This window comes from Oncorhynchus gorbuscha, linkage group LG20, assembly GCF_021184085.1.
Source record: "Oncorhynchus gorbuscha isolate QuinsamMale2020 ecotype Even-year linkage group LG20, OgorEven_v1.0, whole genome shotgun sequence".
NCBI lineage: Eukaryota > Metazoa > Chordata > Actinopteri > Salmoniformes > Salmonidae > Oncorhynchus > Oncorhynchus gorbuscha.
Genome location: NC_060192.1, coordinates 4,445,067 through 4,465,066, shown reverse-complemented (window position 1 = coordinate 4,465,066; position 20,000 = coordinate 4,445,067). Strand labels below are relative to the sequence as shown.

At 43.1% G+C, this 20,000-nt stretch overlaps 1 protein-coding gene across 1 annotated transcript in view; it reads right to left on the bottom strand.

The window, feature by feature from the left end:
• The window catches only part of LOC124006658 (synaptic vesicle glycoprotein 2C-like), an 82,588-nt gene that overhangs the window by 55,642 nt on the left and 6,946 nt on the right, over nt 1-20,000 (bottom strand). Inside the window, exon 2 of the mRNA XM_046316706.1 lies at nt 9,615-10,622. Coding sequence (XP_046172662.1) covers nt 9,615-10,233 — 619 coding nt within the window. The 5' untranslated portion in view covers nt 10,234-10,622. The remainder of the gene's footprint in view (nt 1-9,614; nt 10,623-20,000) is intronic.

The following is a 20,000-nucleotide window of genomic DNA, read 5'->3' as shown; positions in this document are numbered from 1 at the left end:
TCTCTGACTGTCTGTCAATCTCTCTCTCTCTCTCTCTCTCTGACTGTCTGTCTTTCTCTCTCTCTCTCTCTGACTGTCTGTCTTTCTCTCTCTCTCTCTCTCTGACTGTCTCCGTCTCTGACTTCTCTCTCTCTCTCTTCCGACCCCCATCTCTCTCTCTCTCCCCTAACCAGACAGTCAATTAGGAGCCCTTCTCCACTAACAGTGTGGATGACCTTCATATAGAGCCATGATGAGGCTGAGCTATAAGATCAACACTGTACCAGAGGGCTATTTCAGGGCCACAAGGCCTCTACACACACACACACACACCTCTACCTCTAAAGGGTTTGGTCTGTAAGAGGACTGGTTAAGGCATCAGTTCCTCTGTATCTCAGCACAAACTGCTTGCATTTTTGTCAATGTATTGTGATGTGAAATCTAAGTGGAAAATACCTTGGATTTGAAAAAATGATCAACTGCTGTTCTGAGAGTGGAATTTCAACCACGGGATTATGTCATCATGGTAACCACATTTTAACATAGACAGACCTTGGATAAAATACGTTGAATTTGTACCTTTAAAGTATCCCCAGATCTTCACCGCTAAATTGATCTATACAGAGCAATGTTTAGCTTAGCTATGATGCTTAGCTACGATACTTGTCTGTGACAATGTGCAATCATGAGAATAAATGTTGAGAGAACTCCACTAAATATATTTACTGTTGCTATGGAAGTCATTCCAAAGGTAGGTTTAACAGAGCAAATAAAATGTGACCATACTTTATCACTCAATATCATCAATGATGCTATTTAAGACCATGTAGCATTTGCAAAGTCATCAACAGCTATTGTCTCAATTCAACCCATGATTCATTAAAGAAAATAGACAAATAGGCCCATAGCCGGTCCTTGCCATTCTTCAGCCCAAGGTGAGACCAAAAACTGCTCCCCTGCTAAACTAGAAAAGTCCCATTAAGTGTAACGGCAGATTTCCCCCTCTTCGTCTGATGAGGAGTAAAGATCGGACCAAGATGCGGCGTGGTAGGTGTTCATGACGATTTTAATAAGAAAAGCACTGAACACTTTGAAATACAAAAAACGAATACATGAAATAACCAAACCGAAACAGTACCGTGTGGCGACAAACACACACACGGAAACAAAAACCCACAAACCAACAGTGAAACCCAGGCTACTTAAATATGGTTCTCAATCAAGGACAACAATAAACAGCTGCCTCTGATTGAGAACCATATCAGGCCAGACATAGAAATAGAAAAAACAGAAACACAAACAGACTGCCCACCCCAACTCACGCCCTGACCATACTAAATGAAGACAAAACAAAGGAAATAAAGGTCAGAACGTGACATTAAGAAAGATGATGTTAGAAAGACGTCTAAAACACTGAAAAGACGTTGAAGTTAGGTTCAATTTAGGTTCTGAATTAAAGGTGAAAAGGCATATTTTTCAAACGCTGAAAATACGTACTTTGTGGACGTTGAAATCAGGTTCATTTTCAGTTCGGAAAGAAAAATTGAACATATGAATTTTCCGGATGTTGAAATCACACTTGTTTTTTGGTTCTGAATCAAAATTGAAAATACTTGTTTTTTGGGCCAAATCAAGGCTGTCCAGAATGAACCAAATCTGAACCAAAAATAGACGTCTATGATTGTTTCAGATTTAGTCTGGACCGGACCATGTTGGCCCACAATGGAATTTGAGTAATACCCAACCATGTGGTAGGCCCACCATTTGTAAAACAGGCTGTTGCAAATGCTTTGTTAGTCCTGACTTACCAATTTGACTATTGAAGCTCTGAATATCAGCTACCCAACTTCATCAGGAGTTATTGTGAGCCTATTTGCAAAGTGTTTACACAGCGGAAAATGCAAAAGTATTTTCTTTTTCGATATTATCAGCTTGTTAAAAATGCACAGATTCAAACTAGAAAACCAATGATCAATGACAAGGGGTGACACTCCAACAGTTGTGATTATTCATTTTACTTTGACCTGTCCTGTTTTCAAGATATGTTGTTTGTTATCGTGAAAACACATGTTATTTTATTTAGGTTAAGCTATTTGATGTAAAACGTGTCTTAGGTGAGGCTATTTGATCAGAGAAACCTGCATGATGTAAAACGTGTCTTAGGTGAGGCTATTTGATCAGAGAAACCTGCATGATGTAAAACGTGTCTTAGGTGAGGCTATTTGATCAGAGAAACCTGCATGATGTAAAAAGTGTCTTAGGTGAGGCTATTTGATCAGAGAAACCTGCATGATGTAAAACGTGTCTTAGGTGAGGCTATTTGATCAGAGAAACCTGCATGATGTAAAACGTGTCTTAGGTGAGGCTATTTGATCAGAGAAACCTGCATGATGTAAAACGTGTCTTAGGTGAGGCTATTTGATCAGAGAAACCTGCATGATGTAAAACGTGTCTTAGGTGAGGCTATTTGATCAGAGAAACCTGCATGATGTAAAACGTGTCTTAGGTGAGGCTATTTGATCAGAGAAACCGGCATGATGTAAAAAGTGTCCATCTCATTACATTGTCATACATTTTATCTCCAGCCTGTAGGCTACAGAAAAGGCCACATACTCTTTCTACCATATCATGTATCTGCTACATGATTTACAGTGCATTCAGAAAGTATTCAGACCCCATGACTTTTTCCAAATTTTGTTATGTTACAGCCTTATTCTAAAATGGTTTGGGGAACAAATCCAGATCAATCTACACAGAATACCCCATTATGATAAAGCAAAAATAAGTTTAGAAACTGAAATATAACATTTACATAAATATTCAGACACTTTACTCAGTACTTTGTTGAAGCACCTTTGGCAGCGATTACAGCCTTGAGTCCTCTTGGGTATGACCCTACAAGCTTGGCACACATGTATTTGAAGAGTTTCTCCCATTCTTCTCTGCAGGCCCTCTCAAGCTCTGTCAGATTTGATGGGGAGCGTCTCTGCACAGCTATTTTCAAGTCTCTTCAGAGATGTTCGATCGGGTTCAAGTCCGGAAGCCACTCCTGTGTTGTCTTGGCTGTGTGCTGAGTGCTCTGGAGCAGGTTTTCATCAAGGACCTCTCTGGCCACTCTACCATAAAGGCCTGATTGGTGGAGTGCTACAGAGAGGGTTGTACTTCTGGAAGGTTCTCCCATCTCCACAGAGGAACTCTGGAGCTCTGTCAGAGTGACCATCAAGTTCTTGGTCATCTCCCTGACCAAGGCCCTTCTCCCCCGATTGTTCAGTTTGGCTGGGCGGCCAGCTCTATGAAGAGTCTTGGTGGTTCCAAACTTCTTCCATTTAAGAATGATGGAGGCCACTTTGGTCCTGGGGACCTTCAATGCTAGAGAATGTTTTTGGTACCCTTCCCCAGATCTGTGATACGACAAAGTGGGCACTGCTTATCACAGGACAGCATCAACACTCACGTAAAAAGCCCTTCTGCCACTGGTTGAGAGAAATTGACATTGTTTTGGGGGCAGAATTATGTGAGGTTGTATGTGTTGTTGTTGGAGGTCAAGGTCTGGTTGGTTTAAAATTGTATGATATTGTATGATATTTAGTGTCTAACTTTTTTATTTTATTTTTTTATTTCACCTTTATTTAACCAGGTAGGCCAGTTGAGAACAGGTTCTCATTTGCAACTGCGACCTGGCCAAGATAAAGCATAGCAGTGTGAACAGACAACACAGAGTTACACATGGAGTAAACAATTAACAAGTCAATAACACAGAGAAAAAAAGTGGAGTCTATATACAATGTGTGCAAAAGGCATGAGGAGGTAGGCGAATAATTACAATATTGCAGATTGACACTGGAGTGATAAATGATCAGATGATCATGTACAGGTAGAGATATTGGTGTGCAAAAGAGCAGAAAAGTAAATAAATAAAAACTGTGGGGATGAGTTAGGTGAAAATGGGTGTGCTATTTACCAATAGATTATGTACAGCTGCAGCGATCGGTTAGCTGCTCAGCTAGCTGATGTTTGAAGTTGGTGAGGGAGATAAAAGTCTCCAACTTCAGCGATTTTTGCAATTCGTTCCAGTCACAGGCAGCAGAGTACTGGAACGATAGGCGGCCGAATGAGGTGTTGGCTTTAGGGATGATCAATGAGATACACCTACGGATGGGTGTTGCCATCGTGACCAGTGAGCTGAGATAAGGCGGAGCTTTGCCTAGCATGGCCTTGTAGATGACCTGAAGCCAGTGGGTCTGGCGACGAATATGTAGTGAGGGCCAGCCGACTAGAGCATACAAGTCGCAGTGGTGGGTAGTATAAGGTGCTTTAGTGACAAAACGGATGGCACTGTGATAAACTGCATCCAGTTTGCTGAGTAGAGTGTTGGAAGCAATTTTGTAGATGACGTCGACGAAGTCGAGGATCGGTAGGATAGTCAGTTTTACTAGGGTAAGCTTGGCAGCGTGAGTGAAGGAGGCTTTGTTGCGGAATAGAAAGCCGATTCTTGATTTGATTTTCGATTGGAGATGTTTGATATGGGTCTGGAAGGAGAGTTTGCAGTCTAGCCAGACACCTAGGTACTTATAGGTGTCCACATATTCAAGGTCGGAACCATCCAGTGTGGTGATGCTAGTCGGGCATGCGGGTGCAGGCAGCGATCGGTTGAAAAGCATGCATTTGGTTTTACTAGCGTTTAAGAGCAGTTGGAGGCCACGGAAGGAGTGTTGTATGGCATTGAAGCTCGATTGGAGGTTAGATAGCACAGTGTCCAATGACGGGCCGAAAGTGTATACAATGGTGTCGTTTGCGTAGAGGTGGATCAGGGAATCGCCCACAGCAAGAGCAACATCATTGATATATTAAACCCCTACAACTCATCCAGAACACCGCAGCCCGTCTAGTGTTCAACCTTCCCAAGTTCTCTCACGTCACCCCGCTCCTCCGCTCTCTCCACTGGCTTCCAGTTGAAGCTCGCATCCGCTACAAGACCATGGTGCTTGCCTACGGAGCTGTGAGGGGAACGGCACCTCAGTACCTCCAGGCTCTGATCAGGCCCTACACCCAAATAAGGGCACTGTGTTCATCCACCTCTGGCCTGCTCGCCTCCCTACCACTGAGGAAGTACAGTTCCCGCTCAGCCCAGTCAAAACTGTTCGCTGCTCTGGCTCCCCAATGGTGGAACAAACTCCCTCACGACGCCAGGACAGCGGAGTCAATCACCACCTTCCGGAGACACCTGAAACCCCACCTCTTTAAGGAATACCTAGGATAGGATAAAGTAATCCTTCTCACCCCCCCCCCTTAAAATATTTAGATGCACTATTGTAAAGTGGCTGTTCCACTGGATGTCATAAGGTGAATGCACCAATTTGTAAGTCGCTCTGGATAAGAGCGTCTGCTAAATGACTTAAATGTAAATGTAAAATGTAATATATACAGAGATAAGAGTCGGCCCGAGAATTGAACCCTGTGGCACCCCCATAGAGCCTGCCAGAGGACCGGACAACATGCCCTCCGATTTGACACACTGAACTCTGTCTGCAAAGTAATTGGTGAACCAGGCAAGGCAGTCATCCGAAAAACCGAGGCTACTGAGTCTGTCGATAAGAATATGGTGATTGACAGAGTCGAAAGCCTTGGCAAGGTCGATGAAGACGGCTGCACAGTACTGTCTTTTATCGATGGCGGTTATGATGTCGTTTAGTACCTTGAGTGTGGCTGAGGTGCACCCGTGACCGGCTCGGAAACCAGATTGCATAGCGGAGAAGGTACGGTGGGATTCGAGATGGTCAGTCACCTGTTTGTTGACTTGGCTTTCGAAGACCTTAGATAGGCAGGGCAGGATGGATATAGGTCTGTAACAGTTTGGGTCCAGGGTGTCACCCCCTTTGAAGAGGGGGATGACTGCGGCAGCTTTCCAGTCCTTGGGGATCTCAGACTTTAATTCGAGTTTGTCTACAAATTGAAAATGATTATGTTGGTTTCCCATCTCCATCCAAAATCTAAGTTACAGAACAGGACTGACTACATGTAGCAGACACTCATATCCAGAGCAACTTACAGGAGTAATTATAATTAAGTGCCTTACTCAAAGGTACATTGATAGATATTTCATTTAGTCGGCTCTAGGATTTGAAGCAACAATCTTTCAGTTACTGGCCCAACGCTCTTAACCGCTAGGCTACCTGCCGCCCTACGACTAAATCAAATGAATTTGATTTGATTTGATTTACTCCTGTTCTTTAACTTAGATGTTTTGTTCAGATGGAGACATGAATCCAACTTATCAATTATTCATTTGTTGACAAACTGGAAATAAACTAGCCAATCAGAAGATCCATCTCCTTCAAATGTTGATATTTGGTTGGTTTGACAACCAAACACATTTCAATATCCCATTTGAAATACAATAAATAGCCTATTAACTTGTCGACATGTTAACAAACGATATGTTGGATTCACGTCTCCAACTCAACCAAAAATACGAGTAAAAATATGGGATTAAGCCAGTGGCTCAGATGGAACTATCCATGCAGTAGATTCATCTACTTTAAATGTTGATATTTGGTTGAGTTGTCAACCAAACACAATTCAATATTACTTTCGTAATGAAGCAAATAGTCTAAAGTTAATGCTATCTTACAAACGTAAAATGCGTAACACATCCATGGCAGATAAAATATTTATAATCGACATACATTTAAAAACATTAACATGTAGAGTGAGTGTGTGTGTGTGTGTGTGTGTGTGTGTGTGTGTGTGTGTGTGTGTGTGTGTGTGTGTGTGTGTGTGTGTGTGTGTGTGTGTGTGTGTGTGTGTGTGTGTGTGTGTGTGTGTGTGTGTGTGTGTGTGTGTGTGTGTGTGTGTGTGTGTGTGTGTGTGTGTGTGTGTGTGTGTGTGCATCTATCAGTTACACATACATGTCAGTACATACACACAACAAGTAGGTCACATGGGGGAGAGGCGTTGCACCGTGAGGTGTTTTTGGAACCAGGTTTGCCGTTTACATGCGCTATAAAAGAGGGAAGGGAGTTCCAGGCACTCATGGCTCTGTATAATACTGTACGTTTCCTTGAATTTGTTCTGGACCTGGGGACTGTGAAAAGACCCCTGGTGGCATGTCTGGTGGGGTAAGCGTGTGTGTCAGAGCTGTGTGTAAGTTGAAGATGCAAACCATTTGGAATTTCCAACACATTAATATTTCTTATAAAAACAAGAAGTGACAAGAAGTTTTGGTCTTTACGTGTCCAAAAAGATACACGTCAAAAAGCACTATTTTACATGTCAAATAACACTATTTGAAGTGTGAAATAACACTATTTGAAGTGTGAAATAACACTATTTGAAGTGTGAAATAAGCGTTTAATTTGACACGTCAAATAACACTATTCTATTAGAATGTTGTGTGTGATGAATTTGCACGTGCAAGCCAAGCGCCAACACTATCAGTAGCACTGTCAAAGCTGTACAAAAAAGTCTGCAAACAAGCACACACTGGCAACGAACGATGTGTTTTCAATACCGCAATGGCATTATTTGTTCCACCGCAACTTCTTGGGTAGCTAGCTTTAGCTTGGTACCTAACTAGCACCAATAGATCCAGCCTGAAAACAATGACCAGTAGAGACTGCAGTCATTTGACACACAAAGATCAAAACGGAGTTCCGTAGGTGGCATGATAACTCCACATGCTCGAACGCAATGAGAATACAGTTGTAAATGGCATCCAATGTCCTCACTGCCCCTGTTTCTACTAGGGCTGGGAATTGCCAGGTACCTCACGATATGATATTATCACGATACTTAGGCCGATACGATATGTATTGCGATTCTCACGATTATTACGATTCTATATGTATTTTTATTCGATACTGTGATTTAATTGTGATTTGATATTCCAAACATATTGCTCACCACACAGTGCATTTGGAAAGTATTCAGACCCCTTGACTTTTTCCGCGTTGTTATGTTACCACCTTATTCTAAAATTGATAAAATACATTTTTTAAATCATAAATCTTCACACAATACGCCATAATGACAAAGCGAAAACAGGTTTTCAGATTTTTTTCAACTTAAAAAACAGAAATACCTTATTCAGACCCTTTGCTACGAAACACGATATTAAGCTCAGGTGTATCCTGTTCCCATTGATCATCCTTGAGATGTTTCTACAACTTGTTTGGAGTCCACCTATGGTAAATTCTATTGATTGGACATGATTTGGAAAGGCACATAACTGTCTATATAAGGTGTTAGAGCAAAAACCAAGCCATGAGGTCGAAGGAATTGTCCGTAGAGCTCCGAGACAGGATTGAGTCGAGGCACCGATCTGGAGGTCCCATCATTCTTAAATGGAAGAAGTTTGGAACCACCAAGACTCTTCCTTGAGCTGGCCGCCCGGCCAAACTAAGCAATCGGGGACATTGGCCTTGATCAGGGAAGTGACCAAGAACCCAATGGTCACTCTGACAGAACTCCAGAGTTCCTCTGTGGAGATGGGAGAACCTTCCAGAAGGACATCCATCTCTGGAGCACTCCACCAATCAGGCCTTTATGGTAGAGTGGCCACACGGAAGACACTCCTCAGTGAAAGGTACATGATAGCCAGCTTGGAGTTTGCCAAAAGGCACTTAAAAACCTCTCAGACCATGAGAAACAAGATTCTCTGGTCTGATGAAACCAAGGTTGAACTCTTTGGCCTGAATGCCAAGTGTCAAATCTGGAAGAAACCTGGCACCATCCCTATGGTGAAGCGTGGTGGTGGCAACAACATGCTGAGGGGATGTTTTTCAGCGGCAGGGACTGGGAGACTAGTCAGGATCAAGGGAAAGATGAACAGAGCAAAGGACAGAGATCCTTGATGAAAACCTGCTCCAGAGCGCTCACGACCTCAGACTGGGACAATGGTTCACCTTCCAACAGGACAACGACCCTAACCACACAGCCAAAACAGCACAGAAGATGCCTTGGGACCAGCCTCTGAATGTCCTTGAGTGGCCCAGACAGAGCCCGGACTTGATCGAACCTGATCGAACATCTCTAGAGAGACCTGAAAATAGCTGTGCAGCAACGCTCTGCAGAGAAGAATGGGAGAAACTCCCCAAATACAGGTGTGCCAAGCTTGTTTTTGCTTTGTCATTATGGGTATTGTGTGTAATTTGATGAGAGAAAATATATATTCAATCCATTTTAGAATAAGGCTGTAGTGTAACAAAATGTAGAAAAAGTCGAGGTGTCTGAAAACATTCTGGATGCACTGTATGTCTGCTGCAGAGGGAGAAGAGAGAGCCATGAGAAAACGAGTTTTGATCAATCATGGAAATAAAAGTGATGAAATCAAATTGTCTCCCTTTTGAAAAAGAACATGGAGAACATGCTATCAAAGGACAATTCTGGAGTTTTGGTACAGGTACAGCCGACTAGCCAACTAACTATTGCTCTATTGTCAAAATGACACGATACAATATATCATCAAAAATACTTTCCCGATATATAACTGTATCGTTATTTCCCCCAATCACTAGTTTCTATCAACACACACACACACACACACACACACACACACACACACACACACACACACACACACACACACACACACACACACACACACACACACACACACACACACACACACACCTTACCTAGCCACCCTGCTCCAGAGTTGGGGACACACATGTCCAGCTCGGCGCTGGGCAGGACGAACCCCACCACAAACACCTCCACTCCGTCAGACATCAGCGCCATGCCCAGCACGAAGAACATCTGCCACTGAAACCTGCCGTGGCCACACTCCTGCATGATCAGCTCATACTGCTGGGCCAGCTCCTCCTCGTCCGCCTGCCGTTCCTGCTCCAGGTCCTTACGGTCCCTCATGCTGTCTGAGACGAGTTGACCCAGGGAATCATGACCGACTCTAGGCTTCCCGTCAGCAGGCACCCCCTGATACTCCCCCTCATAGATCTCATCTTCATCATCGTGACCCTCCGTGGCGTCACTGGCGTAGTCTTCCTCGTCTTCGTCTTTGGCGGCAAGACCACCGGGGAAGTGGTCGTTGCCATCGGGCTGCGTGTAGGCGTGGCGTCCGTCATCATCGTCGTCGTCCTCATTCTGGAACTGGCTGTAGTTGCGTTGGGAGGAGTACTCGTCCGCGGCGCGGTTGACGACCTTGCTGACCTTCTTAGCGGCATGGCGTTTGGCCTCCTTGGCAATGTCCTTGGCGCCCTTCACCAGTGACGTCCTGTTGTTGTACGACTCGTCCATCTTGCTGACTCTGATTCTATCTACCTGTCTTTATTTGCCCTTTAGCGAACCAGCTAGGTCAGTTGGGAACCAATGTTCACTGGCAAAAAGAACTGCCAACAAAAGCTGACCTAAGTGTGAGAGACAATTAGAAAGTAACTTGCGTTAGCTTACTTTCTTCTGTTACAACGGGGAAACTCAGCTGCAGCCAACCACAGTAAGTTGGGAGATGGTTCAAATGATACTAGCGTTGGCTAGGATAGCTAGCTGCTGCTGCTGGTGTGAGGGAGAGCAGATCTCTATGGCAGTGGGATGGGAGCAGGCACACGGTTGAGAGGTGAAGACAGCTGAGTTCCAGTCGGAGAGATCACCATCCACGCTGTCTTTACATCTGGTCACAGCTCATCTTTCTGTGGAGAGAGATACATTTGTTTAATTTCTGGTCCAGCAGTGTTCAGGTTTAATGTCCCATCTCAGTGTCAGTCTCTAAAGTCAGGTTCTCTGCAGAGTGGACTGTTTGTGCCTGTCGATTTAGTGAGGAAGCCTTGAGGACTTCAGTGTACTAGCTATAACTCTCCCTCAACATTATCAGGAGATCTGTCTGTGACGCCACTGGCAGGAAACAAACGTAAAAGGCGGAAACAAGGGACAGAGAGAAGGGGCTAAATAAAAATGGAACCATTCCATACACTCCCTGACTGGAATGGGTCTGAGACACCCATGTGGTCTGTTTGGAGGTCTACGAGTTCCGGTTAGGTCCGATCCATCTAGTCCAATACGGTACATTCCATCTAGTTTCTGTGTTCCGTCTCTAGACTGGTCTAGCGTTTGTGTATTCTGTCTGAGCATGTGTGTTCCATCCTGCTTCACCATTAAATCAAAGATGTAATCACATTTTATATGTCACATGCGCCGAATACAACGGGTGTAGACTTTTCTGTGAAATGGTTTTGGAGCCCTTCCCAAGGATGCAGAGTTTTAAAAAAAGAACACAAAAAGGAAAATAGTAACACAGGAGGAATAAAATACACAAGAATGAAGCTACATAAAGGGAGTACCAGAACCAGATCAATGTGCAGAGATGCTGTACAACATGTTTGAGGTAGATATGTACAATGAAGGCAGGGTAAAGTGACTAGACATCAGGATAGATAATACTAAGGTATTTGAGGTAGATATGTACATGAAGGCAGGGTAAAGTGACTAGGCATCAGGATAGATAATACTAAGGTATTTGAGGTAGATATGTACATGAAGGCAGGGTAAAGAGACTAGGCATCAGGATAGATAATAATAAGGTATTAGAGGTAGATATGTACATGAAGGCAGGGTAAAGTGACTAGACATCAGGATAGATAATAATAAGGTATTTGAGGTAGATATGTACATGAAGGCAGGGTAAAGTGACTAGGCATCAGGATAGATAATAATGAGGTAGATATGTACATGAAGGCAGGGTAAAGTGACTAGGCATCAGGATAGATAATAATGAGGTAGATATGTACATGAAGGCAGGGTAAAGTGACTAGGCATCAGGATAGATAATAATAAGGTATTAGAGGTAGATATGTACATGAAGGCAGGGTAAAGAGACTAGGCATCAGGATAGATAATAATAAGGTATTAGAGGTAGATATGTACATGAAGGAGGGTAAAGTGACTAGACATCAGGATAGATAATAATAAGGTATTAGAGGTAGATATGTACATGAAGGCAGGGTAAAGTGACTAGACATCAGGATAGATAATAATAAGGTATTAGAGGTAGATATGTACATGAAGGCAGGGTAAAGTGACTAGGCATCAGGATAGATAATAATAAGGTATTAGAGGTAGATATGTACATGAAGGCAGGGTAAAGTGACTAGACATCAGGATAGATAATAATAAGGTATTAGAGGTAGATATGTACATGAAGGCAGGGTAAAGTGACTAGGCATCAGGATAGATAATAATAAGGTATTAGAGGTAGATATGTACATGAAGGCAGGGTAAAGTGACTAGGCATCAGGATAGATAATAATAAGGTATTAGAGGTAGATATGTACATGAAGGTAAAGTGACTAGGCATCAGGATAGATAATAATAAGGTATTTGAGGTAGATATGTACATGAAGGCAGGGTAAAGTGACTAGGCATCAGGATAGATAATAATAAGGTATTTGAGGTAGATATGTACATGAAGGCAGGGTAAAGTGACTAGGCATCAGGATAGATAATAATAAGGTATTAGAGGTAGATATGTACATGAAGGCAGGGTAAAGTGACTAGGCATCAGGATAGATAATAATAAGGTATTAGAGGTAGATATGTACATGAAGGCAGGGTAAAGTGACTAGGCATCAGGATAGATAATAATAAGGTATTAGAGGTAGATATGTACATGAAGGCAGGGTAAAGTGACTAGGCATCAGGATAGATAATAATAAGGTATTTGAGGTAGATATGTACATGAAGGCAGGGTAAAGTGACTAGGCATCAGGATAGATAATAATAAGGTATTAGAGGTAGATATGTACATGAAGGAGGGTAAAGTGACTAGACATCAGGATAGATAATAATAAGGTATTAGAGGTAGATATGTACATGAAGGCAGGGTAAAGTGACTAGGCATCAGGATAGATAATAATAAGGTATTAGAGGTAGATATGTACATGAAGGCAGGGTAAAGTGACTAGGCATCAGGATAGATAATAATAAGAGTAAAATAAAGAACAGAGTAGCAGCAGCATATTATGAGTGTTAAAGTGTGTGTGTATGATTGTGTATGTGTGTGTTTTTTTTGTAAGTGTGTCAGTGTAATGTGTGTGAGTGACTGCGTATATAGTGTGTATAATAGTCTTATGAGTGTGCATAGGGTAAATGCAAGATAGGGTCAATGCAGTCTTAATGAACCATTTAATTAAGTGTATAGCAGTGTTACGGCAATTTAGCAGTCTTATAGCTGTGGGGTAGAAGCTGTCTCGGAGCATGTTAGTCTGAGAACCGATGTTCCGGTACCGTTTGCTGGACGGTAGAAGAGTGAACAGTCTATGGCTTGGGTGGCTGACATCTTTAGCTACTTTCGGGCCATTTTAATCCCTCAAAATCACATTGTATAGGGGTGAGTAACGCATTGATATCATGGCTACCATTGAAAGCAACCTATGACTGGAATGGCTAATGGGAGATGTGCTTTAGTTGCGAGTTGAGATTGAGAAATAAAATGGTAGCCGAGACTATCAAAACAGTTTTAACACATGAATTGTGGCCATCAAAACAATTAACACGCGATTGCATTTAGAATTATTGGTTGCGCAATGACTGGGCTTATAAGAACATGTTTCACTCCAGTACCAGCTCTTTGAGGAGCTGCTCTCGTGCTGTCTGACAGGTGATAGGCCATTCTGCTCCTCAAACTAGGCTCCGTACGCTGTGTCCGTGTGATAAGATACATGACGAACTAATGGAATAATACACGTGCCAATTGAATTCCTCAAAATTATGCAAATTAACCTATAGACCGATAAGCATGACCGGGGCAAATTTATTTTTTGTCGGCTAATGGATTAACGGTTAACTGTTAACATCCCTTGTTCTGTATGCGTTTCTGTATGTAGAATAAACAATGGTCTAGAGTTTTAGCAACCCTAGTGGTGGAGGAGACGTGTTGGTAGAAGTGAGGTAGACAGGTTTTAAGTCTGCCTTGCGGTAAAGTCTCCGTCCACCAGAAATGCTGCCCCTGGGTGTGCGGTTTCTTATTCGTTTATAGCCCCATACAGTTTGTTGATTGCCAAAGTGGTGTTGGCTTGTGGAGGGATGTAGGCAGCCGTGATAATTACAGATGAGAACTCTTTTGGTAGATAAAAAGGTCTGCAGCTTATTCTTTATCAGGTGAGAAAAAGCTAGGGATTTCCTTCACACTGGAAACAGTGCACCAGTTGTTGTTTATGAAGAGGCACACCTCTCTCCCTTTGGACTTGCCCGAGGCTACTGTCGGTTGATCATGCCACTGCATGGAGTTTCTGCATGGCATATAATGTTGCAGCTTTTCAAGTCTCTCTGATAGGAGACTCTCAAACGAAGCTGATCCATCTTATTCTTGCGTGTCTATACGTTTTCCAATAAAACGGAGGTGAGTGCTGGTTGATTTTCATGAAACAAAGGAATAGGGTTCAGTGTGAACAAGGGAATAGCTGAGTCAGATTTGAAGTCAAAATCGAGGTTAGTAATTGTCGATCTGATATCCAAAAGTGCTTGATGGTGTGAACCGTTTCAGGAAATAAGGCGTATGCCGCACGTCACTACTTCACAGGACAACATTTTAAATCAAAATGTGTTTTTAGGCAGAAATGCTTTCTGGAACATGTGAACTTTCATGTGCCTTAATAACACACTTGTTTGCAATCTGTAAATACGAATACGAAATTACGAGCCTAGTTGGTTTCACCACGGATAAAGACAGGAACCTTCCCGCCAGCCATGATTGGCTGAGATAATGGATGGGCTGGACATGCCGAGAGATGAGTTCAGATTGGTCTGCCATGTAGCATGCTTCTGTCTATAACGTGAGCTGCTACTGCAGCTTTTTTCAAAGATATCATGGAGAACTTAAAAAGTGTTTCTAATGCTCTCAACAACATTGCTGCCCTGAATTTATCAGGCCCTATTGACAAAGATCAGTGGGGAAAAGTTTTGATGGACTACTTTCTGGAGGACGATCGGGCCATGCTTATTCTATCTGACTGAAAACGAATCAGACGATGAGGAAATCCCTGATTTAGGCAAAAACATTGTCGAGTCTTCTAATGACAGTGATGAGGAAGACATGGCAAACAACAGTGCTGTTGTCACAGAAGAAGTTGACCATGTTTCGAAATCAGTGGAATGCCCAGTGGAAACAGCGTTTGATTGCAAATGCAGAGGGAGTCGAAAAGAGAACGTAGAAGGCTGTTGTATAAAACACCTGTCTCAGGATTACATCCTCCAAATAAGGGCAACCATGGCATCCATGAGAGGGAGAAGCATTCATCCATATGTACGGGCAAGGGTCGAAGTACATTTTCAGATATTATACGTTTCTAATTTTGTCAAAGTTGTTTTCATTGCACGTTAAAGCCTACTGTTAGCCAGCTAGCTAACGTTAGCTGTCTGGCTTGCTAGCTAAAGTTATGTGTATGATCTGTGTAGTAATATTATTCTCAGAAGGCCATTTGCATTGGTAGTTATATAGCCTAATGTTAGCTAGCTAATATTGAAACGTGTTGGTTAGTTATAGCTGCAGATTCATACTACATAAATTCATGCATGGTAGCTAGCTATGACAATCGGTTTGTATTACTAGTACTGTATGGGTTAGGATTATGGTTCGTTGTTTAGCTAGCTAGCTAACTTACATGTCTAAACAAAAGACTCCATTTCGCCAGAGGATTACATGATCTGTGTACTAATATTATTTGTATCTCAGAAAGACATTTGCATTGCTGGTTATAGCCTAATCAAGTCCATATTATGGCAAGAACAGCTCAAATAAGCAAAGAGAAATGACAGTCCATCATAACTTTTAGACATGAAGGTCAGTTAATGCGGAAAAATTGAAGAACTTTGAAAGGTTCTTCAAGTGCAGTCGCAAAAAACCATCAAGCGCTATGAAGGAGGACCGCCACAGGAAAGGTAGACCCAGAGTTACCTCTTCTGCAAAGGATAAGTTCATTAGACTTACCAGCCTCAGAAATTGCAGCCCAAATAAATGCTTCACAGACTTCAAGTAACAGACACATCTCAACTGTTCAGAGGAAACTCAGAATCAGACCTTCATGGTCGAATTGCTTCAAAGAAACCACTACTAAAGGACACCAATAAGACGAAGAGACTTGCTTGGGCCAATAAACACGAGCAATGGACATTAGACTGGTGAAAATCTGTCCTTTGGTCTGATGAGTCCACATTTTTTATTTTTGGTTCCAACCGCCATATCTTTGTGAGATGCAGAGTAGGTGGATGGATGATCTCTGTATGTGTGGTTCCCACCGTGAAGCATGGAGGAGGATGTATGATGGTGTGAGGGTGACACTGTCAGTGATTTATTTAGAATTCAATGCACATTTAACCTGCATGGCTACCACAGCATGCTGGTTTGGGATGAGTTAGATCGCAGAGGGACGGAAAAGCAGCCAACAAGTGCTCAGCATATGTGGGAACTCCTTCAAGACTGTTGGAAAAGCATTCCAGGTGAAGCTGGTTGAGAGAATGCCAGTAGAGAAAGAACTAAATAATATACCGTATGTACAAGAACAATATCAATAACGATGCCAGTTATACTGGTGATAGATGAGGTAGTTACAGTACACGCATACAATCAGGGCTAGAGTGGCTGAGCAGCAGGATCAAAAACTAAATGTACAGGCAGACCATCTATGGGAGGAAGGACATCAGCGTTTTGCAGCAGCTGAAACCTGGTACCGACAGTCTGAACGCTCCTTGCCAACACCAGGCTCCAGAGCATCAAAGCTGTAAACCAGTAAAATAGACAAAACATTTACAACACAACACAACCTTAACATAACATCAGTTCACCTCCCAAGTTTAGATAATAAACAAATAACCTCATACAACGCAATGAAAATTATATTCACCTGGCGTGCTGGTACTGCTGTGTTAGCGGCCTGAAGTATGGAGTCGGGTATTGTTGCCAGCCGTAGCTTTCCACCAGCACCGTACCATCCTCCAGTCCAACCAGCTGTGGGATGTTGACCGTGCTGAGGTTGAAGGAGTTGTCCGTAGAGCTCTGAGACAGGATTCTGTCGAGGCACAGATCTGGGGAATGGTACCAAAACATTTCTGCAGCATTGAAGGTCCCCAAGAACACAGTGGCCTCCATCATTCTGCAGCATTGAAGGTCCCCAAGAACACCGTGGCCTCCATCATTCTGCAGCATTGAAGGTCCCCAAGAACACCGTGGCCTCCATCATTCTGCAGCATTGAAGGTCCCCAAGAACACCGTGGCCTCCATCATTCTGCAGCATTGAAGGTCCCCAAGAACACAGTGGCCTCCATCATTCTGCAGCATTGAAGGTCCCCAAGAACACCGTGGCCTCCATCATTCTGCAGCATTGAAGGTCCCCAAGAACACCGTGGCCTCCATCATTCTGCAGCATTGAAGGTCCCCAAGAACACCGTGGCCTCCATCATTCTGCAGCATTGAAGGTCCCCAAGAACACAGTGGCCTCCATCATTCTGCAGCATTGAAGGTCCCCAAGAACACCGTGGCCTCCATCATTCTGCAGCATTGAAGGTCCCCAAGAACACCGTGGCCTCCATCATTCTGCAGCATTGAAGGTCCCCAAGAACACCGTGGCCTTCATTATTCTTAAATGGAAGAAGTTTGGAACCACCAAGACTCTTCATAGAGCTGGCCACCCGGCCAAACAGAGCAATCGGAGGAGAAGGGCCTTGGTCAGAGAGTTGACCAAGAACACAATGGTTACTGTGATAGAGCTTGAGAATTCCTCTGGGAGAACCTTCCAGAAGGACAACCATCTCTGCAGCACTCCACCAATCAGGCCTTTATGGTAGAGTGGCCAGACGGAAGCCACTCCTCAGTGAACGGCACATGACAGCACGCTTGGAGTTTGCCAAAAGGCACCCAAAGACTCTAAAACCATAATAAACAAGATTCTCTGTTCTGATGAAACCAAGATTGAACTCTTTGGCCTGAATGCAAAGCGTCACCTCTGGAGGAAACCTGGCCACATCCCTACGGTGAAGCATTGTGGTGACAGCATCATGCTGTTGGAATGTTTTTCAGTGGCAGGGACTGGGAGAGTAGTCAGGAGTAAAGGAAATATGAATGGAGCAAAGTACATAGAGTTCCTTGATGAAAACCTGCTCCAGAGCGCTCAGGACCTCAGATGGGGCAAAGGTTCACCTTCCAACAGGACAACGACACTAAGCACACAACCAAGACAACACAGGAGTGGCTTCGTGACAAGTCTCTGAATGTCCTTTTGTGGCCCAGCCAGAGACCGGACTTGAACCTCGATCAAACATCTCTGGAGAGACCTGAAAATAGCTCTGCAGCGACGCTCTCCATCCAACCTGACAGAGCTTGAGAGGATCTGCAGAGAAGAATGAGAGAAACTCCCCAAATAACGGTGTGCCGAGCTTGTGGCATCATACCCAAGAAGACTCGAGGCTATAATTGATGCCAAAGGTACTTCATCAAAGTACTGAGTAAAGGGTCTGAATACTTATTTAAATATGATATTTCCGGGTTTTTTTTTATACATTTCCAAAAAATTCTAAAAACCTGTTTTTACTTTGTCATTATGGGGTATTGTGTGTAGATTTACGAGGGTAAAAAATTATTTAATACATTTTAGAGTAACGCTCTATCATAACAAAATGTGGAAAAAGTCAAGGGATCTGAATACTTCCCGAATGCACTGCATATATAGTACGCATCAAAAGTTGACTTCTACTCATTCAAGGTTTTTCTTTATTTTTTACTATTTTCTACATTTTAGAATAATAGTGAAGACATCAAAACTATGAAATAACACACATGGAATCAGGTAGTAACCGTAAAAGTGTTAAACAAAGCTAAATATATTTTATATTTGAGATTCTTTAAAGTAGCTATGCTTTGTACTGTAAAACTGTAAATATGAACTTTGTGTTTTTTGTTTTTAATACATTTGCACATTTTCTAAAAAACTGTTTTTGCTTTGTCATTATGGGGTATTGTGTGTAGATTGATGAGGGGAAAAAACGATTTCAGCAATTTTATAATGAGGCTGTAACGTAACAAAATGTGAAGGGGTTTGAATACTTTCCGAATGCACTGTGTGTATACAGAAGAAGTGTAGAGTGGAGCGTAGTAGCCTTCATATATAGAGAGGGGTGAGTGTGGGTTGAGGCCCCTGTATAGGCACATGACAGGATGATGTATGGTGTTTGTGCTAACCTCTTGTCCCAGGGCTGAGATAAGACATGAGGATGCATCTGTCATGCTACAAGGAGCATTGAGGCTGGGGTCTAGACCAACCTCAACCAGCCCTGGAGATTTTGCTGCATTGCAGAAGTCAAATGGAGTGGAAAGCAGCGTTGTTCTGACTAACTTTGTCTTTGCTGGTGGATTTGGGGTGTGTGTGTGTGTGTGTGTGTGTGTGTGTGTGTGTGTGTGTGTGTGTGTGTGTGTGTGTGTGTGTGTGTGTGTGTGTGTGTGTGTGTGTGTGTGTGTGTGTGTGTGTGTGTGTGTGTGTGTGTGTGTGTGTGTGTGTGTGTGTGTGTGTGTGTGTGTGTGTGTGTGTGTGTGTGTGTGTGTGTGTATGCGTACGTGCACATGTGTGTGCCCATGCAGCATGTGTACTGTATGTGTATAGTATGTGACGTGTGTTCACACAACCTCGTCACGTGGTGTATCTTTCTACTTCACTGCACCAATCAACCCAGTCCAATAAAAAAAGTAAAATACCTCAACCACAATGCAACAAACCATAAACATACAGCAATAATGTACCACCAAGACAGCAAACACAAAGATATCTCTACTTCCTGTTCATCTGGCCCATCTAGAGAGGAGAGAGCCGTCTCGGAGGCCGCATCCTAAATGGCTCACTATTCTCTACATGGCCCCTGGTGAAAAGTACTGCACTATATAGGGAACAGTGTATCATTTGGGATGTTAGACAAGTTCCCTAAAATCCATGACAGTACTCCTGCTTCCCTAACACAGTGTCTGACGGCTCAGTGGGGGTCAGACCAGGACAACAGACCAAAATCACACTGGAGGCTGAGGTTTTGCACCC